Raw genomic sequence first — 23,509 nt, forward strand, 5'->3', positions numbered from 1 at the left:
ACAGAACAAGTAAAGCACTCTTGTCTGATTCCTTTCTTGAACTGGCTATCATTCTTACTACAACAAAAAAAAAAGTAAAAAAAAAACTCAATCTTTGTATTCTCAACTGCTCTGCAATGCACCACATGTAAGAATTCCCATCAAAAATCCCACAAAGAAAATATCTGTGGGGATAGAGAATAGAGAGAGACCCCCACATGTAACAAAAGTCTGTTCAAACCCTGTCTGTATAGTATCAATTAATGCTAGAGCTACTTTTGGAAAAAATAATGAGAACATGATCAGGTTGAGACATCCTCTGTAAATAGATAATCATTGTCCTTTTATCAATTTCTGGTCTAACTACCGCTTCTTGCTAAATATAATAGAAATAAATATACTTGAATTATTCCAGCCTAATGCTCTTTATATTTTAATGTTGACTGGTATGATAATGGTATGGCAAGCTTCTGTCTTTACATCAGGTTTAGCTGGCTTTCTTCTTGCCCTTCTGAGCTCCTACATATAGCTCAGGATCATATATCCAGACCTTTATTACCTCTTTCATCACAAAATTGGCCGGCCTTAATCTAGTTCTTCTCGTTCTTGAGTATATGGTTTTCTTGTTCTCTCTCCTGGATTGAATTTCACTGTTGAAAAGTTGTTTCTTGGATTTTTGGAAGGTGCCCTCTTTCCCTGTTGATGGTTTTCTTTAGTTTTGTGACTTTACTAGGAGTCGGAGCTCAAAACCCAGAGCATAAGCCATATCCAGTCCATCAGTTTTGTGGCAAAAGAGTGATTTTTCCCCAAAAACTGATCATTAATCTTGAGATACTTCTCAATTTTGAGCTTTTTGAGCTGTCAATACCTTAATTTTTGCTAATACTCTTGAAGGCCCTTTACAGTTCCTAACTGTAAAGTTACTCAGTTTTGAGGTGTCTGAATAGCCGGTTTTTTATGGGTCTTTTGGGCATGAAGTATGGCTTTGCAGTCACAGGAGTTGTGTTGTTTTTCATGGTGAATACTGTGCAAAGTATTGGGGCCAACTGGGGAACACAAGCAACTCATCCTCTGCACCCTTCAATTGTTGTGAAGCTGCTGAAAGACAATGGAATTCAGAAGGTGAAACTGTTTGATGCTGAGGCAACTGTTCTTAATGCCCTCAGTGGGTCAGGAATTGAAGTGATGGTGGGGATCCCAAATGATATGTTGTCCACTCTTGCTAACAGTGTGGATGCTGCTGAGAGATGGGTGGAGAGGAATGTATCTGCACATGTCTCATCTAATAGTGTTGATATCAGGTGAATTTTTGCTTCTCTTCCACGTGGTACAGTCACATACTTGTTCACAAAAGAATTCTGCTTTTCAGTTGATATTAATTCTTGGACAAGTGCTTTGAGCTAATTAATTCGGCCGACAACGGTGATTATATTCTTGAGTTTGCCTATACTCTGAGCTGACATGTGATTCTTGTCATTCTGTCCAATCTTGATGATGTTAAAGAAACTCATCTAAGGATTGTGTTCTTCTTCGCGAATTCAGCATCCTTAGCATATTATTGACTCTTATTGAATCAATAGTAGTGATCATATTCTCATCTGAGCTGAGGTGTGATTCTTGTTATTGCAAGATGTCCATGTTTGCAAGAATCTTGATTTGTATGATTAAGAACTCATCAAAAACTGCCTTCGGGGTCATCGGTGAGTAAGAGTTGAATAACAACACTTGAACGAAGTGGAGTGACTATGACATCATCCCAGCGTTTGATCTTCTTAGTTTTGCAGTCTAAAATGCTTTCAACTCTCTTCAATCCTGTATCTGATACAGTAGGTTTTGTTAGTGATAAATTAGAGATGCTCTTCTTTATGACTGAATTTTAGTTGTTGAGAGTTGAAACTGTGTTCTTGTCAGCAACAACTTATTCTGCTCTTCATATTTTTCATATATTTCACATATATCTCAAGCTATCAACTCCTGTATTTGTTTTCTTGATCATTTGAAATATTAAAAAACTTCGAATTCTGGCTTTTTGTGCTGCTAAATGTAGATTTTCCTTTTACAAGGTACGTTGCAGTTGGAAATGAACCTTTCCTATCGACATACAATGGAACCTTCCAGGCCACAACTTTACCGGCTCTTCAGAATATTCAGGCGGCCCTAATTAAGGCCGGCCTTGGGAATCGGGTGAAAGTAACTGTTCCACTCAATGCAGATGTCTACCAGAGCTCGACTGAACAGCCCTCTACCGGTGACTTCAGAGCCAATATCCATGATCTTATGGTGCAGATAGTTAGTTTCTTGAGCCTTAATGGAGCTCCATTCACCGTCAACATTTACCCTTTCATTAGTCTTTATAACGATCCCAACTTCCCGGTGGATTATGCCTTCTTCGATGGATACTCATCCCCTATTGTTGACAATGGGAGAACCTACACCAATGTGTTTGATGCCAACTACGACACCCTCGTTTGGGCCCTGCAGAAAAATGGATTTGGAAACATGACCATCATCGTTGGAGAAATTGGGTGGCCGACTGATGGAGATCGCAATGCAAATATAGGATATGCACAAAGGTTCAACCAAGGTTTCATGTCCCATATGAACGCAGGCACTCCCATGAGACCGGGCCCTATTGATGCCTATTTGTTTAGCCTTATCGACGAGGACGCCAAAAGCATACAACCAGGTAACTTTGAACGCCACTGGGGTATCTTCAACTATGATGGGACTCCAAAGTACAATCTCAGCCTTGGTAGCTCAAATTCCCATAGTCTAGTTCCAGCCAGCAATGTTCACTATCTCCCAAGGCGCTGGTGTGTTTTGTCACCCTCGGCCAACCTTGAGGACCCGCAAGTGGCGCTCAGTGTGAGCTATGCATGCGCTAATGGTGATTGCACCAGTCTTGGATACGGGACATCCTGTGGGAACTTGGACGCCCAGCGGAACATTTCATATGCATTTAACAGTTATTACCAAATAAACAACCAGCTGGAGAGTGCCTGCAGGTTTCCAAACCTATCAGTGATCACAACCACCGACCCCTCTGTTGGAACGTGTAGGTTCAACATTATGATCCAGACGGCTGCAAATCAGAGGAACGGTGGACTCTCGTCGGAGCCCCTGGGCTTTCTAGTTCAAATTCTTGTATTCTTGTCAGCCCTGCTGTTATTATAATGGTCATAAAGCATGATAGAGTTGGTTCATTCTTTTGCCATATGCACATGTTCTTACTCAGTTTTCATGTATTCTGCTGCTGTAGCTTCATTTTTATCCACTTCAGCTACAATGAGTTTATACAGAAAGGCTTGATTATCAAGTCATCCCACATTGCTTTCTGTTCCATTTGCTCTCTGCGGAAACAGGAATATCAAAATCTTTGGAGAATTTCTATTTCTATGGTTAAGAAGCAAATCAGACCTTGTTGGAGCAGGGCAACAGTATTCCATATAATAACGACAAGGACAATGTACTAAAAGGAGGCATTCTTAAATTACAGGCTGGATAGGAAATTCTAGTCCGAATTTGGTTTTATAAAATCCGAATCAATCTTATACAAATGCAATAGACTTGTCGAGTGATCGGTGTACAGTTAAAAAAAAGTAACCAGTTACATGCAAGGCAAGTGTATGTAATTAATTTGGTTCGACCAAACTTAGTTCGGACTAGAATTTTCTTAGGGCGGTACTTAAACTACAAATTAGAAAGTATGATATTATCATATTTGCAGGCAGAGGCTGAATTGTGGTACCTGTGTAAGCTATTTTTCAAATTTTGGTACCAAAGTTGCAACAAGTCTTACATAATGGTACCAAAATTGCAATTTTCTCATTATAATTTTACTTATTTTTAATTTTTTTTTCAAAATCGTCCATCCATATTGTCTTATTTCTATTTTTTTAAACAAAATACAATAAAGATAAAGTTGACAATTCTAAACCTCATCCAAAACTTATGTAATTTCATTAAACATCATAAGATATTAATAATTTTTCAAACAACAAACGATTCTACTTTTTCTTTTCGCCTATATCTGAATGAGTCATGACCAATTTATATAAAAAATAAAATTATGGAAATAAAAATAGAATTATAAATGAAACTAAAGAGAAAACTGAAAACCTGGATTAATGATCAAAGCATGTAGTTCTGATGGCTACTTTATTTAAATTTACACATAACGATGGATATGCTCAGCAGCAAAAACAAAACAATATGTACAGAGCTGTGAACAAAAATAGCTTCAATCAATCAATCAATCAAGAAAGCTAGATCAACTTCATCTCCACTTCTTTCTTCTTCGACTTCTCTTCTATTTTCTTCCTCGTTCCATCTGCATGTCAAAATTCATTTTTTTTTAATTAAAATTCAAAATAAATAAATAAATAAACCCAAAATCATAATAAAAGATCACTTGTTTGAGGCTTATTAGTCTGCTGGAGCTGGCCAAGTTTGTGCACGTTAAGGTTGAGGATTTGAACCACTCGTAAAGGCAGCAACACTGGAGACATATCTGTAAGACAATGCGACAAAAAAAATTAAATTAAAGTCACGAGTTTAGCACATGGCTGTTGAGTGTTCCGTCTGAAAACTCAACCACCACATGATTTTTTTCCATTAAACATCTAAAGAAATGGTGGCATGGGGCCAAAAGTGTTATATTTTTAATGTTATAAGGACAAAAAATGAGATTCGTAACAAGTGAGGCTCAAAATGTAAATATTGTAAACTTAACAGCTACTACTAGAATGTAATAACACCCGTATTAATGGGATACGAGCAATGAAATTTCGATTTCATCAATTAAATTAGATTTTGTTGACATGATTGACAATATCAATGAATGGAAAAATATGAAGGCGGAAGAGTGGGCTTACTGGTGGATTGCACGTCGGAGTCGACTTTGCGTGGAAGAAAAACGCCGGTGCCGCAACCTCTTGGGCTAGAGCCCAGGAAGACTGCTTGCATTCCAGGCCCAGCATAGGCCCAATTTAGCTGGTTTCTTGCTCTTGCGGACCTCGGGCTCGGGGGGCTGCCTCTCCACGGCTGGAACTATGTATTAAGAAATTTGATTTACTTATAGTTTCCCAGATACTATTTCTTTAAGAAAAAAGAGGTTTTAATAATCTTATCCGAACTTTATGCTTTCTAAATCGGAAGATATAACAGACTATTATTAATCATTTCCACTACTCAAATGATAATTTTTTTTTAAAAATATGAATCTCTAAAAAAAAAGAATATTTATACAGACTTAGAATTCACATGCTTTTATATAAACTCGATCTAATCCAACTTATTGGCTATGGATATGAGACACGTGGGGAATTTAAAATACCCACAAAGTCCATACAAATGGCTAAAATCTATAAAAAAAAAAGTCGAACCATAAATAATACTAGGTTTGATTTGAGACTCGACTCTTTTCTCATATCATCTTTCGACTATCACATCTTATACTAATTTGACGGTTTGAAATATTTTTCCTGAGGCAACCCCGGCGCATTTGTGTAGTGTTGATTCTTACAACCTAAGGAGCGGTACGACTGCACGGCCTCGATAAGCTACTCATTGCTTAATATTTTTTTTAAAGAAAAAAGATTCATCGTAAATCAATCCTATCTCTCAACACAATCACCGCGGACAACAACAAGAAGAAAAAAGAAAAAGTAGATAAATATATTATGATAAATCTTAAGTATATACCAATGGTGGTTGTGAACGTGATTCTGTAGGCGGGGGGGATTTTAGGCCATATCGACGGGTGCCTGTCCCTATGCCAAACTGCTCCTGCAAAAGGCATGAACATGCATGAAAAACATGTACATTGACACTGTTTTAGTGTTGTGGGGATGGGCTGAAGAGAAAAGAACCTTTGGCTTATCAGCATGTTTGAGAGCACTGCAGTCATCTTGCGCCATTCGATCGGAGGAGAAAGGTGACGATAGGTTTGAACTCAAACCCTTTGAGTTTGCAACAAACTAGCAATATATATACTTATTTTAGGGCTATTTTGGATAAGGGTTGAATACTTATCCTGATATTCAGCCTAATCTCTTGTTTATTTTCAAAATGTTTAAGTCCGATATGAAATATTCAGTCCAATACCAGAGTGATGGATTAGATATATTTTGGGAAAAATTGCAATTTACGTCCATGTGATATGAAAAATAAAAAAAAAATCCCTATTAAAAAATAAAATTGTAAATTACCCTCTATATTTTGAAAATAAAGCAAAGTACCCCCTGTATAAACCATTGATAGGGAAGTAATTTGCTTTATTTTTTAAAATAAAGAGGGATAATTTACTAATAATTTTCCACAAGGAGTTAATTCTCATTTTAGATATCACAGAAGGTAGATTATAATTTAATCCTAATGATATTTGTTCTGTTTTAAAGGGTGGGATAAATTATTCAGTCTAATTTTAGATTCAGCTTAAAAGGTGAAATTTTATTTTGTATGAATTTTCGCGTATTCAATCTACTTTACTCTTTTTTTTTTAATTTTCTTCCCAAAAAAAATAGTTTACTATTTTTATCAAGTTATGGAGATTTTTCCTCAAGGAAGTTGCACTTACCAAAATTCAAGTATGTGTTATCTATGTATTCTCACCCATTAGGATTATCTTCATATGAAGGTTGGACAACAAGAATACTCTTGAAAAGAATTAAATAAATTATTCAAAAGTCAAAGGTTACATTGACTATAACTTCAAAAAAAATGCCTCCTCAATTTTTTCTAGAGATCTTAACTTTCAATTGCATAAGGCTATGTTGCTGTGATCCACATTCATTATGTATTAAGAACATGATATAATTAGAGTATTAAAAGATATATTTTTTAAATTCTGCACATTAATATGTCCCCACCAGGTGTGACAAGTGTCATTGGCTGCACCTTGGGTTAGACGGCCGGCAGTGACTTATGGAGAACGTGCGGGCGGCTAGGGGATGCCGGCCAGCACGCAAGAGCGCAAATGGTTTTCGAGCAGAGTGTTTTGTCCTTGGAGATTTGCAATACTGTTTCGTTGGCGAGATCCTTGGAGTGTTGGGAGCACTTCCAAGATGTTTCAGAGGTAGACGGTTTCGTTTCAGTAGGGAACGATGACGATGTATAGAGTCTGCCAGTGCAGCAACGAGACTGTACCTTTAGAGTATTATGGAGACAATTCCTCAGCCATGGATGATTGGATGAGGCTGAAACTCTATCGTTACGATATGGAAGTCGTAAGCTACGCTATGGTTTAAGCGGGACGTGATTTGGATGTCGGTCGAAGGAGATGCGGAAAAAATACACTCTTCAGCCCTTTCAGTGTTTTACTCTTGGAACAAGAGAAATCTTTTTAAGCCTATTATAAGGGAGGCATGCAGACAGCCCTCCCTGTGCACGACGGCAGTAGCTTGAGAAAACGTCTGCACTAAATAGGCAATCTTTGGGGGCATGATGGGGGCCTTCAAGAGCCGGCTCTAAGGCAGCTCAAAGAGGAGTGCTAGAGTTCCCGAAGGGCTTGGAAACCTGACGGGCAGCATAGGGCCAGGATGGCCTACGTTGGGCGCTGATACGGCCCAGAGGCTCAGTGTGACGCGCTAGGTTGCCCCGTGAGCTGTGAGATATCAGGGGCAACACTTCTCGTGCGAATGGGTGATCGAGGCAAGCATTCCAAGACCTCGTGATCTAACTCATGGAATGCGCTATCGAGTTCTAGCCGTCCATGGGGGTTCGTTGGCTAAAGAAGAGCGGTCGTGGGACGACGCCGCACTGTGGGCATATTTTGAAGCCAAGCCGAAAGGCAAGAATGCATGTCGGGCATGCTGTGTGAGATCAAGGCAAGATGTCGACATATGGAATGGGTCTCGAACTTATGATGCGGTCCTACTCGGGCGAGGCATGGAAGGTGGCCATGACGAGGGTGTGCGTCTAGGATGCACCGAGTGAGTGTTGGCCATGAGATGGGCGTTTCGGGCGCATGCATAATGCCGTAATGCTGAGGCGGAGCGAGGATGCTACTTGTCATTGAGCAATGTGTAGGCAGGTTCCAAGATTGTGTGTGACGCTAAGGCATGAGTACTGAGAGCCTTGGCGAGTATGGGCATTTTGGATAGGCGAGCGCAAGGGCACGCGGTGCCGCGCAGGGAGGCGTTCAGATGTCGCGCTAGCGAGTTTCAGTGTCGAGGACACACGACGGACTGTCGCTATACTCTGATATGTGCAAAGGCTGGTCGAAGGTTAGGCGTAACCTGAGACGCCGCACAGACAAAAAATATATGAGAATTACATTCCACTGAGAGAGAAAGTGACACATGGGTAGAGTCAAATAAATGGACAAAAGGGATTCCTACTTTTTACAACAAATTATATTATTTTTTACTTCTCTTAGAAGAAATAAATTAATATGGTCCATAATTCAAAATTAGAGCATTAAAAATGTATCTTTTTCAAACTCCACACATCGATATGCCATCAGCATGAGGTGTGTTGTGGGTAATATTGAACAAATAAACTTAACAAATTTATATTTTTTATGACAAACTCTGCTATTTTTTATTCATCTTTGAGAAAATAAATTAATAAAATAAATAATAATTTAGATCATTAAATATGTAATTTTCAATCCTTGCACATCAACATGCCCTCAACATGGGGTGTACTAAGGGTATTGTTGAATAAATAAACTAAAAAAACTTCCTTACTTTTATTACAAATTCCTCTCAAAGAGAACAAATTAATAAAGTTTATAATGCAAACATTGAAGATGTATTTTTCAGATTCCACACATTAACATGCCACCAATATAGGGTGCAGTTACGTTGTGTTGAACAAATAAACTTAAAACACTCATATTTGCTATTTCAAAATTCTCTATTTTTGACTTTTCTTTGTAAGATAAAATTAATAACGTATACAATGAAAAAATAAAGCATAAAAGATGTGTTTTTCAAAATTCGCACATCAACATTCCACTAATTTGGGATGTGCTGAGAATAACGTTGAACAAAAAAATTAAAAAAACTTGTATCCTTGACTACACATTGCTCCATTTTTTACCCTAATTAGAGAAAATAAATTAATAAATTCAATATAAAAATTTAGAGCGTCAAATATGTATACTTCAAACTTCACACATCACTATGCTCGCGACAAAAAGTGCTCTGAGAATGGTGTTGAACAGATAGACTTAAAAAGCTCATATTTTTCACTATATTTTTCTCTATTTTCTTATTTCTCTTTGTGAAAAATAAATTAATAAAGTATATAATGCAAATAATTAGAACATTAGGCATGTATTTCTCAAACTCGGCACATCAGCATGCCTCAAATAGGGAGGTGTGCTAAGTAGAGTGTTGAGAAACATATAGATAAAAAAAAAAAAGCCTCCCATTATTTTACTAGAAAATTCTTTATTTTTAACTCATATTAGATAAAATAAATTAATAAATTCTATAATGCAAAAAGCATTAATGCTGTATTTTTCAAGTCTCGAATTTCTCAATACCTCCATGCTGATAGAAGGTCCTAACAAATAAAATAAATAAACTCTTATTTTTTATGAATCAATATTGTAAAGCATATATAAATCTTACAATTTAAAACATATAAATTTAATATTTCTAAAGAATTTTATGCTTAATAGCAATGCACTTGCATTTCTCCAGTTGATCGAAATAACAAAATGTGTAAGTCAGAAGTTATACTTTTTTGGGCAAAAAACAAATAACAATCTTTATTATTTTAGGTAAAAGAACAAGTACAATCTTTCAGATAATAAAAGTAATGCCGAAGTTCTATAAACAAAGAGTTCTAATTTACATAAACAAAAGCCTCGAAAACCCATGAGGCTCATACTTGGAAGACAATCCGAAACAGGTTCGTCATTATGAAGCAAGTCCAAGACAAGTCCGTCAGGCGAACTCTTTTCTTGATATCAACTTCAAATGGTACCGTATGATTTGCCACTTCCATTATGTCAATCGATGATCGATATTAGCTTAAGCCATGCTTTCGAAAAAAATCCTTTGATCTAATGTCAGCCTGAAGAAAACAAAAAGACGAGAGTCTTTATCAGTAATATGCATCACAATTATAACATGGAATCTATTATCCATCCAAACTTGTTTATTAAGACTCTTAAGGTGCTAGAGTCGATATCTGATTTTTCAGTTCTATGCTTACCTAAATAACATCATCACATTAAAAACAGTGCGGGAAACTAAAGGTTGAAATTGAAATTTAATCACTCAACTAAAACTGTTTCACATTGATTGCTTATAAGAATGCATTTTGACATCATCAAGAACCAAAGCTTATATCTATCTCTTCCTCAATGTCATTTTCTAACAAAAAAAGCAACCTTTGTCCTATCCACTCCCTCTCTACCAATTTTTTTCTCATATTTAAAATTCAAGAAATGACAAAACCATTGTATTTTTCTTTGTACACTACAAAACCCAAATGTGTGCCTAATTTCTCTGGAAGCTTCACATTCTCACCAGTCTAATTTGGAATACATAGGATTATGAATTTTGAGACAACTTTAATTGTGTTGGATGCGAGAGACTTTAGAGTTGAGGCCTAAACGGTAGACTTTAGACTTATACGCTTCACTTGTAGAATCAAATAAATGGATATTATATACTAACTAATACTTCAAGTGAAGAACCAAATAAATGCATGTGACATATATTAACAGAAAATGATATATCAAGTAAGGTGGCACCTCTTATAATTGCATGCTACACGTGTTGGGGGTAAAGAAATACCGCATCCATAGTAAAGTTCAACATGGTCCAACCTCTTATACCAATTTGTTAAAAGAGTTTGCTTTATAATTACTTTTAGAAGTTTACCTGCCTGATGGGTTCTGGAACCCGAAACCTACCAAACAACTTGACAATCTTGATGGCACTCGGAAGAGATACACGATGACCAACTGAAATAAATATGGGTTTTAGGGAGCTTTTAGTTGTCCACATTGCCTGCATCAAACTTACTAAATATAGTGCTATCAATATATAAAACTTGCAACTGCAAGAACTGGTACTAGATTACCGGTACAGCTCTTGTCCGAGAGATTATAAATAATATGACATCTATTCAACCAGTTTTTGTCCCTGTACGTTGTACTAAAACAGAATTATGAAGAAACAAAAACATGGAAGAAAACAATATAGATAAAGCGTTCTAGCATTCTTTGAAAGGCATAAGCAACAAATACTACATAAACAAGAAACCTTTCTGGATGCACTTCAGAAAAATTGTTCTGTTGGTTCCTCAACTAGGAATAGAAATTGGTTTAGGAATTAGATTTCAGAGAATCACATGTATGCATCAAGATGGAGATAGGTGAAATTTATTGGTATCAAAGATAATAGTAGGAAAAAAAGCAAATACATTACTCACTGCTCCTAAAGTAGACCCAGAGTCGCCGATTAAAGGGAAGATATCACTACGTGGCTTTCCATTAGCTTCAAGCACTTGTCTTACTCTAGATTGCGTAAGGCCATCAACTTGGTGCAACTGACAAACATCAGCATATTGCTAGTAATCACTCCATACATTAACAAGTGCAGCCAAAACTTTTCAGAACCAAGGTCCCATGTGAACCAAGGATCTCTAGCAGAAGACATGAGAAAATATCACTAACCTCACACACAGAAAGAAAATAATTGGTATCACATTCACACAGGTAAAATACAGATCCAGTAAATAACATTTTTGAAACATAACATGCATGGAGTAATATTGTTGCCAAGACTCACATTCTTTCCTATCCCAATGGTAGGAAGATCAGCCAACACTCCAAGATGACAAGCTAATCCAAAGCCTGCAGACCTTTCCAATGATTTCAGTAAGGACCAATAGTGGCATAACAATGAAATCCATAGAAAGGGAGCTGCATTAACCATGTACATTCAGAAAAGCTACATTAACCATGACCATCCAGAGGGGTCATAAACGACATTTTCCAACCATAAAATCATTCCATAACTATAATATAATAAATTCACAAGAAAAGGAGACAACACAAGAGAGTAAATCGAGTTTTTAGAAAAACCAAAGTTGTCAAGACGAATCAAAGGCAAGCCAAACAAGAGAGTTAATGATTTCTCAATGTGAACTGTCCAATTCAATTATTTCAGGAGGCTGAATGAAAGACTACATGAAAGAAGACTGGGTTCCGGAAAGTCATGGAATCAAAAAGGATATCATTAGTTGGAGCATTACTTACAAGGATGAATGCACATAAAATGTCATGCCTTATCTTTTCAAGAGATTGAAAAATGACTTGCCTCGAGGATGAAGAAGTCCATTGCCATCAACCATCAGTACCTGTCAACATACATGACTAATAGGTGTAAGTGAATGTACAGTGAATATTCAACTGTAGGGACACAAATTTTTTTGTAGCTGATCATATATACAAGCTAAACAATCTTTCCCAAGTATAATTCAGGAACAAATGTACATATGCATCACCTAATATCATACAAAAATATAAGTTCTTTTTTTATCTTCCTGTCGTTTTTTCTCTCTCTTGTTTCTTTCTCTTTTTTGATCTTCCTTTTGTTTTTCTTTTTGGTGGCTGGGGAACTGGTGAGTGTAGATACTTACACCTATTTTTTCAGTTATGTGGCTTCCACCATGTCACATTTTTATGAGTTCATGTTAAAAATCTGAATGAGACAGAGTAATTAGTCACCTGGGGATACAATGTAGGTGATGTCGTCTCCATTTTCTTTAGAAGTTCTAGAAGCACTGGTGCCTGAAAATACAATACATTAAATTATTTCCTGAAATCTGATGAAAAAATCCAAAATCAATAGAATCATAGTTAAGACATAATAATTTGTTCACCAAAAACCTTTCATTAACCAAAGACGAAAGTAAGAGAAAGCAGGCCAAGATACCAACAGGACTATGCAACGGAGAAATTCAACACGAAAATAACAATGAACATTGTTTCGAAATAGGAATCTGCTGAAGTTACAGAAAACTTGATATCGCAGAACAATGACACCAGAAATTAAATCCCAAAGAAATGACCCAAAAACTCGTAGTTTTCCTTGAAAATTTCATCACATATGAAAAGGAAAAACAGGGCAAACATATGAACAACCACAATGTAAATAGAACAATGCATTCATAAATTTCAGAATAATACAAATGGTTTAGCATTACCAGAAGTAAACATGAAAAATATATATATAAATAAAAAGGAAGGAAAAAAAACTTGTTATTTCACCAAGAAGCATGCAACACAAGAATTCACAAGAAAAGTAATCAAGTGTACCATATCAAGAATCAGAATCTGAATAACAAAACTAAAAACAAGAAAACGGGGTTCATATATAAGACCTCTCTGAATGCCAAGAAGCCAGGAACATAAGGGATACGGAGCTTAATAATGGAGGAATCTTCATGCACGACTTCAAGAGTAGAAATGTCCAGAACCACAAGGGTTGCACAAGCAATTAACGAGTCATTTCTTGAGAAACTCAAGTCAACCCCACCCACATACTTGAGGATTTCAACGTTAGAATCTTGATTTTCTTCCATCCCCTCAGAATCTTGGTCTTTCATTGGGGGTAACTTCCAGTCGAATTCGTCATCTGTTATCAGCCGTTTCTTGAGTGAATCTTGGATTCTGCAATGATATTAGAACCATCAGTAAAAATTCTAGGGATTCAAGAAAGCAAGAAATTGCAACACGAAAAAGTGGAATTGCGGAAACTTACTCAATCCATTCGTTCACAAGTTGGGGAGAGATGTTGCTATTCCCTGAAGTGGAAGCGTCTTCTTCCATGGATATGGTTGAAGCATGAAATCAGAAAAAAAGAAGAGAAGAAGAGGAAACTGTTCTTCTGCCGTTGTCAAAGTGATTCTTACATTGTATGCCTATATTTATAATCGTAAATCGTTTAGAGTAATTTGCGCTTTGCCCCCTGAAAAATGAAGAAATAACAAAATGCCACGCTCCATTTGCCATAACGGTAAACCCGTGAAAAGAAAATCAGCATTTGGGTCGGGTCGCCCAGATCTTTCAAGAGAGTGCTCCGCCTAAAGCGCCAACTATAAAATAAATTACTAAAATGAAATAAAAAAGAAAAAAAAGAAACCCTTGAAAGGCAGTACCTCACGCTTCAGCGAGTTGTACCTTTGCACCTCGTCCCTTTGCTTTGCCCGTCCCTTGAAACAGTATAAATACACACACAACTCACAACACACTCAAATTCTCCTCCAAACTACAGAAAAATTTGGTGTTCAAATTGGAAAAGCAATTGAAAGGATTTATACCTCTGCCAGGTTATCGATATCTTTAATTATATTTTTTTAGTTTAGCTGTTGTTGGCGATGGAGGCGCCCAGGGGTGCTGAATCTCAGCCAGAGCCCGAACCCTCCGCTGCGGCGGCGGAGGCGCCCGAGGAGCACCAAGACCAGCAAGAAGAGGATGAAAATGAGGTCCTGATGGCAAAAGCACAGTCTTTGATGGATAAGATCACTGCGAACCCTGAGAACCCTAGCCCCAATGTACTCCATGCTCTTGCCACTATTCTTGAGACTCAAGAATCCAGGTAGAATTTGTGCTGCGTGGTGTTGTGAAACTTCCGGTTTTAGAACCATTTTTATTTGTTAATTAAATATTTATGGGATGTTTAGGAGCGATGTTTTTCATTTTATCGCTTAAGTTGCTCCGGGATTGTTTCTGGGCGGTTAGGTAGATAGTAAATAAGGTCGTGATTCTATTACTTCATCCAAGACAGTTTCAGTGACGGAAACGAAAAGCTTTCTTCAAAGCTGCTATGCTTCTGCAAACGCTAGTTGAACAACTCTTTTATTTTTAAGTCAAGAAATTAGTTGAACGGGGAGGGCTGGGGAGTGTTTGCTTGGACTTCAGTTAATTTTAATATGCTGTAATATAGTTGAAGATAATGCCCTCACTGAAGTTTGAAGTTTTATGTCACTTTGTATTCTCTCAAAACTCTGTTGTAACTTGTACTTTGATCTTGACTAGAATTTGGAATATCCGTTTTTAGCTTTTGGTATTTTATTGTGGTTGTGGGTATTGACAATAAAATGAAGTGTCTTTTTGTTAAAAAAAATGGTTTCGTTTGGAATGTTTTATGCACTGTAGCATCATTTGTATGGTTATGCTTGAGTCGAGTGAATGTAAATACTTCCCCAACCTTTTGACAATCAACACAGCTTTTGATCGCATTCTTCCCTTATTATGAAAAGAGAAAATCTGTGTAATGATTATTTATTTCTTACAAATTTTGCTCCAAGTGTTACAAGAGTTACATTTGCACTTATTTTGTTTAACATTGTGTCCAATGGGATGTATAGATACATGGAAGATGCAGATCACTCTTCAACAAGTAATGGCAGGTCTGCTCATAATGTGGGCCGGCTTGGGAACCTTATTCGGGTATTTTGTTTTCTTTGCTGAGTGTTGCTTTTGTATTTGCCAGTTATTCTGCACTAGACAACTTGTCTTTTTTAAATGTGTTACGGTAGGATTGGGTCCAATGGGCTACAGAATAGGTGTTTGTCTGCCAAGCTACCTTGCTGTGGCACAGGACCTGCAATTATTTTGACTGCAGTGATTTGTATGTGGCTGGTCCATTGTGTAAGCTATTTTTTTAATTACCTGCTGGACTTTTGATTTTTCATATCTCTTTCTGCAGGAGAATGATGAATTTTTTGAATTGATATCTTCAAAATTTTTAACTGAAAATAGAGATTCAGTTGCAGTACAGGCTGCTACTACAAGGCTCCTGTTCAGTTGTTCGCTAACTTGGATGGTATGGTTATAGCTGCTTCTGGAATTGTTATTGTTGTTATTGTTATTATTTTGAACCTGCTGCTGCAGCCTGATATTGCTACGGCTTATATTATTATTCCTTTTGTTTTTTGTTTAATGTCCTTACGATGTAATCTTGATGTCACTATATGTGAATTGGAATACAGTATCCACATGTGTTCGAAGATGATGTTCTGGCTAACATAAGGGGATGGGTGATGGAGGAGATACCCAGGTCATCTGGTGATGATCGTAACTGGAAGCACGACACAGGAAAAAGGAAGACGATAGATTCTGAGATGTTACGCACATACTCTACTGGGCTTCTTGCTGTATGCTTAGCTAGGTATGTTCACAAACTTCCCTTTTTCTTTTTCACTTTCTTCTTGTCATCTTTTTTGCTTTCCATCTTTTTTGTTGTAACATTTTCTTTTGGAGATCGATGATTTCAGTGGTGGTCAACTAGTGGAAGATGTGTTAACATCTGGATTATCAGCTAAGCTAATGCGATATCTACGTATTCGCGTTTTGGGTGACACAAGCTCAAATCAGAAAGATGGTAATCCGTTAATTGATAATAAAAGTGCATCAAACATGGCATGCCCAAAAGCCAAAGAGGAAGGCAAGGGTAGGTTGCGGCAAGTGACAGAGAGTTCTCACTCGGATGTGGACACTTTGAAAGTACATCCTAGCGAGAGGGATCGTGATAGAGATCCTGTCTCGTTGGACGACCCTGATAGAGATCATGAGAGGTGTGTTAGTAGGCAACCATGTGCCGATGAATGTTGGGGTGACGAGGAACCTCCTGACAGTATGGCCGTTGAAGTTGATGCTTGTGAGGCAGAAGCAGCTGGTGAAGAAAAATCCACTGTTAGAGATCTTCGCGACTCAAAAACAAAAGCTGGTGGAAAATCCCATAGGGAAGAAGACTTTGATGAAAATGTCAGAGAAGACTCTTCCAGACGGAAGACAACTCGTGGATTTTCCAGATCACGAGGAAAGGGTAGGTCCAGTGAAGGAGTATCTGAGAGTGAGCAAGGTTTGACCTCTCCAGGTTCGGGTAGTAGGTCAGGACAGGCACGGACTATGAAAGACAGGAGTGTATCTAGAAATCAAGATCCGAGAAGAGTTTCTGATGCTAAAAAGGGCCTAGGTAGAAGCAATGCTGATTCTTTTATCCTTGAAAGAGATGACAATGATGATTGCTTCCAAGAGTGCAAAGTTGGCTCCAAAGACTTCACTGATTTGGTTAAAAAAGCTGTCAGAGCTGCTGAAGCTGAAGCAAGAGCAGCCAATGCTCCTGCAGTAGCTATTAGGGCAGCTGGCGATGATGCTGCTGAATTGGTCAAGACTGCTGCATTGGAGGTGAGCATGGTTTTGCTTCATGTTGAATGCACATTCACATGGACTACTCATGCGTATGTTTTTTCCCCTCAATTCAGGAATACAGAAAGACAAGTGATGAAGAAGCTGCTGTGGCTGCTGCTTCAAGAGCTGCATCCACAGTTATAGATGCTGCTGATGCAGTTGCTCTCTCAAGGTTGGTACTGGTAGCCTTAGTGAGCTGCCTTGCTACTGAATGACATTGACTTGTATATCTATTGTTGTCATGTATTTATCCATGACCATTTATTTACCCCTTCTATATTTTAATTTGACCTTTTCCTTCTTGTAGGAGTTCAAGCAATGCTGGTGGAGATTCTGAGAATTCAAAGCCTACTGAGTCAGAAATTAATGAAGATAGCACTGAGTTTTTCGTTCCAGATAGTTACTCCCTTGCGAAGCTAAGGGAGAAATTCTGTATCCAGTGTCTTGTTATTCTGGGGGAGTATGTTGAAGTTCTGGGTCCTGTACTACATGAGAAGGGAGTTGATGTTTGTCTTGCACTGTTGCAGAGAAGTGTTAAGCATAAAGAGGCTTCAAACTCTAAGATCCTTTTACCTGATATTTTGAAGTTAATTTGTGCATTGGCTGCTCATCGGAAGTTTGCTGCGTTATTTGTGGATCGTGGTGGCATGCAGAGACTCCTTGGTGTTCAAAGAAATACCCAAACATTTTTTGGGCTGTCTTCCTGCTTATTTACAATTGGTTCAATTCAGGTAATTTTTTTTGACCCAATGTTTTAGGTTGTTTGCAGCTGTGCTTTTGCCTGCTGTTTGTTCTGATTGTCTTTGTTCTTTATATTTTTCCTGCTGGATTTGACATTTTGCTCATATTTGTTTCTTGATTCTTAGTAGAATTTTTATCTTGAGCCAGTTTTGACTAACAAAATTACTTTGCAGGGGATAATGGAGCGTGTCTGTGCCCTTCCTTCAAATGTTGTCCATCAGATTGTTGAGTTGGCTCTTCAACTTCTCGAGTGTCCACAGGATCATCAAGCCAGGAAGAATGCTGCGTTGTTTTTCGCGGCTGCTTTTGTCTTCAGAGCAGTCATTGATGCATTTGACGCACAGGATGGTTTGCAGAAACTACTTTCTCTTCTGCATGATGCTGCCTCAGTAAGATCTGGTGTTCCTGGGCCATCAAATAACTCGGGAGCACTTCGAAATGACCGATCCCCTGCAGAGGTGCTGACCTCTTCAGAGAAACAGATAGCTTACCACACTTGTGTGGCACTGAGACAATATTTCAGAGCACATCTCCTCTTGCTTGTGGATTCAATTCGACCCACCAAGAACGTTCGCAGTGCACCCCGTAACATTTCAAGGGCAGCCTACAAACCACTTGACATAAGTAATGAGGCAATAGATGCTGTATTTCGTCAAATACAAAAAGATCGAAAACTTGGTCCTGCTCTTGTGAGGGCCCGTTGGCCGGTAGTTGACAAGTTTTTATCTTCAAATGGTCATATTACCATGTTGGAGTTATGTCAGGTGTGATTTAGTATCCCTCTTGTTATTTTTGCTACATTTATGTCACCATCTATTGTTTTATTCATTTACTTGTTTGCCATGTAGGCTCCACCAGTTGAACGTTATTTGCACGATCTGCTTCAGTATGCTCTTGGTGTACTGCAAATTGTAACTTTAGTTCCTTATAGCCGAAAACTTATTGTGAATGCGACGTTAAGCAATGATCGGGTTGGTATAGCTGTCATCTTGGATGCAGCAAATGGTGCTGGTTATGTTGAACCAGAGGTGACATATGCAGACATGCTTTGGGCTTATTTTCCAAATTACTTATCCTTTATTAACTTCTTGTAATATTTTAAAATGTCAGATCGTCGAGCCGGCATTGAATCTGTTAATAAACCTTGTCTGCCCTCCTCCATCAATCAGCAATAAACCAAGTCCCATCGTGCAAGGTCAGCAAGCTGCTTCTAACCAAACTGGAAATGGTTGTGGTATGGAGTCTAGGGACAGAAATGCTGAGAGGAATATGTCAGATCGAGCTGTCAACATTCCTAGCCACAACGAACCAAGGGAGCAAAATGGGGAGCCTGCTTCTGTAGATAGAGGTGGCTCATCAGCTGTTGGTAATACATCATCACAGGCGTCTGCATCTACAGTGGCTTCTGGTTTAGTTGGAGACCGTAGGATATCTTTAGGTGCCGGAGCGGGTTGTGCTGGGCTTGCAGCACAGCTAGAACAAGGATATAGACAGGCTAGAGAAGCCGTTCGTGCAAACAATGGTATCAAGGTTCTTCTTCAGCTTCTCCAACCGCGGATGGTAACATCTCCTGCTGCTCTTGACTGTCTTCGTGCTCTTACATGCCGAGTTCTTCTTGGTTTAGCCAGAGACGACACGATTGCGCACATATTAACAAAGCTCCAGGTCCGTGAAGTTTGATGTGCCGTTTATTTTGTTTATCATGTCAGCAGCGAAACCAAGTGAACAATTTCCAATTGCATTAAATGAAATATTGTTGTAATTATTAGTTCGTATTGTTGGTTTGGTGTTCTGTTTCAGGTTGGAAAGAAGCTGTCAGAACTTATTCGAGATTCTGGGAGTCAGACCCCTGGTGGTGAGCAGAACAGGTGGCAGGCTGAACTTGCCCAAGTGACTATCGAGCTGATTGGGGTTAGTTCTAATTTATTTATAGCAATATTAGATTGTAAAGCGGGGCGGGGGCTTAACCTGAATAATATGTGTACGCTTTCTTTTAATACATTGATAGGTATAATCTTGATCATATATGCAGTGAGTCACTTTTTGGCATTCAATACTGTTCACATGCATGAAAGCCATAAATGATGTTGGAGTAATGAATCTAGACTATTCTAGAGAAAAGAAAAAGGTGATTTTGGCTATGTGATTAGAACTTAAAACTCCGCCTCTGATTCTTAATCATTGGTGTACCAGTTCCCAATTTGTTTTTCATAGTCCCAATTTCTCCTTGATCTATCTTACCTTTAAGCATCAACAGGGAAATGGATTTTTTGCTCTGAATTGATCAATTCTTATTGCTTGAAGGCTGCGATATCATTTATCTTAACAATGGGAAAAGATAATTTGTGCAAGTTAGAACTGTTGATGCCATAAGCATAACGTTACATGTTGGCTCTTCTTTTTGTTCAATGTCAAGCATGCTTCTGTTGGAAGATTTTTATATCATTCATTGTAATCATGATGCTTTTTTGAAGGTTGTAACTAATTCTGGGCGTGCAAGTACGTTAGCGGCTAGTGATGCCGCCACCCCAACTTTGAGACGTATTGAAAGAGCTGCCATAGCTGCAGCTACTCCTATTTCTTATCATTCTAGGTATTGTATGTTCCCTGGTCTTGACAATTCATGCATAATGCTTTTGTTTTGAGTTTCTTTTCATCATATGCATCTCTGACGGGTTTCAGGGAACTTTTACTCCTTATCCATGAGCACCTTCAAGCATCTGGTTTAGCAGAAAGTGCTTCTATGCTTCTCAAAGAGGCTAAGTTAACGCCCTTGGCATCTTTGGCTCCTCCATCATCTTTAGCACATCAAGCTTCTGGACAGGAGTCTTTGTCAGTACAAATTCAGTGGCCATCTGGACGTGCCCCTCGTGGATTCTTGCTGGATAAATCAAAACTTTCTCCTCATCAGGAAGATCCCACCTTGAGATGTGATTCAGCTATCTTGTCATCAAGAAAGAAACCATTGTCATCCTTGAAAGTTCCCCCAAAATTGGAGGACAGCCCAGTCCCATCGAACAGCAAAACAAACTTCAGTTCGCAGAAAGTTTCTGGAGCTGCAGATGCTGCAGGAACTCCATCAGTATCTATTCCAAAATCCAGTGGGGATGATATCCAGATCAGAACTCCAATTGTGTTGCCAATGAAACGTAAATTGACAGATTTGAAAGAAAGTGGGTCGGCATCATCAGCTAAAAGACTCAACACTGGTGAGCACACACTTAGATCTCCTGGTTTTACAACACCAATAACTATTCGGCGAGGTGGTCTGCAGTCAGATGCAAACCTGTTCTGCACGCCAAGTTCCACTCCGAAGGATCATCATAGTCGATTCGTCCCAAATATCCTGTCATCTGATATTGATGAAACCCAGCTAACTGGTCAGACTTCCTCCTCCCAACTTGGACTTCTGAACGATCCACAGCCTTCTGGCGCTGAACGGCTTACCTTGGACTCTCTTGTTGTTCAGTACTTGAAGCACCAACATCGCCAGTGCCCAGCTCCTATTACAACTCTACCTCCTCTTTCACTCTTGCACCCACATGTTTGTCCTGAACCAAGAAGAAGCCTTGATGCTCCATCAAATGTGACATCCCGGCTTAGCATGCGTGAATTCAGAAGTATGCATGGGGGGATCCATGGACGTCGCAAAGATCGTCAATTTGTGTATAGTAGATTCAGGCCATGGAGAACTTGCCGAGATGATAGTGCCCTTTTGACTTGTGTTGCTTTCCTTGGAGATCCTTCTCGGGTTGCTGCTGGTGGCCATACCGGGGAGCTGAAAGTGTTTGACTCTAACAGCAACAATGTGTTGGATAGTTGCACCAGTCATCAGTCTCCTGTTACACTTCTGCAGTCACATTTTTCTGGGGAGAGTCAACTAATTCTTTCTTCAAGTTCAATGGATGTTCGATTGTGGGATGCATCTTCAGTTTCTGTTGGTCCTAAGCATTCATTTGAGGGAATCAAAGCTGCGCGATTCAGTAATTCGGGTTCCATGTTTGCAGCATTGCGAACAGATTCATCCCGCCGTGAGATTCTTTTGTATGATATTCATTCCTGTCAGTTGGATCTGGTGCTGACCGATACGTCGAACCACCTCTCAGGGCGCGGACACACATATTCTCATGTCCACTTTAGCCCATCAGACTCGATGCTGCTATGGAATGGAGTTTTGTGGGACCGTAGAGGGTCAGGCCCAATACATCGCTTCGATCAATTTACTGACTATGGTGGTGGGGGCTTTCATCCTGCTGGGAATGAGGTATGGCTACATTTACCATTGTTATATAGATGTTACACAAGACAATCACTTTTTGATGGTGTTTTGCTATGAATGTTTTCTGCAAGTTTTTCTCAGTCACTGCTTAACAAGTATTTTAACAGGTAATTATAAATTCTGAGGTCTGGGATCTCCGAAACTTTAGGCTTCTTCGAAGTGTACCATCCTTGGATCAAACAGTAATAACATTTAATGCCAGTGGCGATGTTATTTATGCAATCCTGAGGAGAAATCTTGAGGACGTCACATCAGCATTTAACACTCGCCGTATGAAGCACCCTCTCTTCTCTGCTTTCCGCACTGTGGATGCTGTCAATTATTCCGACATTGCCACCATTCCTGTCGACCGTTGTGTGCTTGACTTTGCAACTGAACCAACTGATTCTTTTGTGGGTCTAATTACAATGGACGACCAAGATGAGATGTACTCTTCTGCTAGAGTGTATGAAATTGGCAGACGCAAACCAACAGACGATGATTCAGATCCTGACGATGCAGAGACTGAAGAGGAAGAAGATGATGAAGGTGATGACGATTCAATCTTGGAAGCAGATCTTGATGGGGATGGTGAAAGCGATGCTGATGATATGAGTGCTGATGACGACAGCATAAGTGAATTTGACGATGATGAAGAAGAAGATGATGCGGACTTCATAATGGATGGTGTCGATTTTGATGGCGGTGGGATTCTGGAGATTGTGACTGAAGGTGATGAGGACGACGAGAGTGAAGTCCTTGGATCTTATAGTGGGGATGACGATGATTTATTGTGATGGAAATGCTACAAAGCCAGGTTTTGGCAAAAGCTATTTCATGTATCTGGAGAACAAGGTGGTATTTCCATATCTCAATCCTGGGAAGAAGGCAAAGGCCCGTGAATGAGTTTCAATATTTGACCAATAACAAAGATGAGATGTAACTACTTTTCACTAGTTTTCAAATTTTTAGGGTTAGAATTCTACACATGCTGGGAAGGTATCCAAATTTTGTTTTGTGGATTGCTGCTTTTGTCTATCATTGGCCCATTTTCTTTTTGCCTTTTGTATTTCTTGGATGTGCAAACATGCCCGCAGCAGTCAATCAATTTCTGCAATGATGAATCAGAGTTGGTGTCAACTTGATTTTTCCCTACGAAAGATTTAAACTGCATTGCTGCATAACTAGGATATATTAACCCTGTAAGCCTACTATTTCTATAATTTATTGATTAGCTTTCTCATGAAAAGGCAAGGTTATGCTTTTTTCAGTACTCACCATTCGATAATTGCCTACAGAATCATGGTTGTACCACTCAAACAACTTCCTGTTATGATGATGAAAAATATAATTCCTACAGCTTC

General features: G+C 38.7%; 4 protein-coding genes across 11 annotated transcripts; 2 read left to right on the forward strand and 2 right to left on the reverse strand.

Moving 5' to 3' along the window:
• The first annotated feature begins 152 nt into the window (after nt 1-152).
• Nucleotides 153-3,304, forward strand: LOC105164963 (O-Glycosyl hydrolases family 17 protein). Its single transcript, XM_011083815.3, has 2 exons — nt 153-1,280; nt 2,043-3,304. The coding sequence occupies exons 1-2, from the start codon at nt 937-939 to the stop codon at nt 3,151-3,153; spliced, it is 1,455 nt and encodes a 484-aa protein (XP_011082117.1). The 5' UTR covers nt 153-936; the 3' UTR covers nt 3,154-3,304.
• Nucleotides 3,305-4,079: 775 nt separating this feature from the next.
• LOC105164961 (uncharacterized) lies at nt 4,080-5,926 on the reverse strand. The gene is made up of 5 exons (XM_011083814.3): nt 5,850-5,926; nt 5,683-5,766; nt 4,854-5,028; nt 4,391-4,489; nt 4,080-4,309 (listed from the first exon to the last, which is right to left on the reverse strand). The coding sequence occupies exons 1-5, from the start codon at nt 5,895-5,897 to the stop codon at nt 4,245-4,247; spliced, it is 471 nt and encodes a 156-aa protein (XP_011082116.2). The 5' UTR covers nt 5,898-5,926; the 3' UTR covers nt 4,080-4,244.
• A 3,745-nt stretch (nt 5,927-9,671) lies between these two features.
• On the reverse strand, nt 9,672-13,872 carry LOC105164960 (endonuclease V family protein). 8 transcript variants are annotated; one of them, XM_011083812.3, is made up of 8 exons: nt 13,713-13,872; nt 13,333-13,621; nt 12,677-12,739; nt 12,267-12,306; nt 11,736-11,800; nt 11,377-11,493; nt 10,824-10,952; nt 9,672-10,008 (listed from the first exon to the last, which is right to left on the reverse strand). In XM_011083812.3, the coding sequence occupies exons 1-8, from the start codon at nt 13,778-13,780 to the stop codon at nt 9,961-9,963; spliced, it is 819 nt and encodes a 272-aa protein (XP_011082114.1). In that variant the 5' UTR covers nt 13,781-13,872; the 3' UTR covers nt 9,672-9,960. The 8 variants fall into 8 exon arrangements, with proteins under 8 accessions (XP_011082114.1, XP_020550708.1, XP_020550707.1 ...); XM_020695049.2 differs by having other exon boundaries at nt 10,824-10,906; nt 11,736-11,869; XM_020695048.2 differs by having other exon boundaries at nt 11,736-11,869.
• A 300-nt stretch (nt 13,873-14,172) lies between these two features.
• DCAF1 (DDB1-CUL4 associated factor 1) lies at nt 14,173-23,285 on the forward strand. Its single transcript, XM_011083810.3, has 14 exons — nt 14,173-14,549; nt 15,322-15,403; nt 15,663-15,779; nt 15,946-16,124; nt 16,231-17,143; nt 17,221-17,318; nt 17,454-17,877; nt 18,061-18,651; nt 18,736-18,915; nt 18,998-19,552; nt 19,688-19,798; nt 20,362-20,480; nt 20,570-22,151; nt 22,274-23,285. Exons 1-14 carry the CDS (start codon nt 14,329-14,331, stop codon nt 22,940-22,942), a joined length of 5,841 nt encoding a protein of 1,946 aa, XP_011082112.1. The 5' UTR covers nt 14,173-14,328; the 3' UTR covers nt 22,943-23,285.
• The last annotated feature ends 224 nt before the right edge of the window (nt 23,286-23,509 follow it).

This window comes from Sesamum indicum, linkage group LG6 (assembly GCF_026168435.1).
Source record: "Sesamum indicum cultivar Baizhima isolate 11 linkage group LG6, ASM2616843v1, whole genome shotgun sequence".
NCBI lineage: Eukaryota > Viridiplantae > Streptophyta > Magnoliopsida > Lamiales > Pedaliaceae > Sesamum > Sesamum indicum.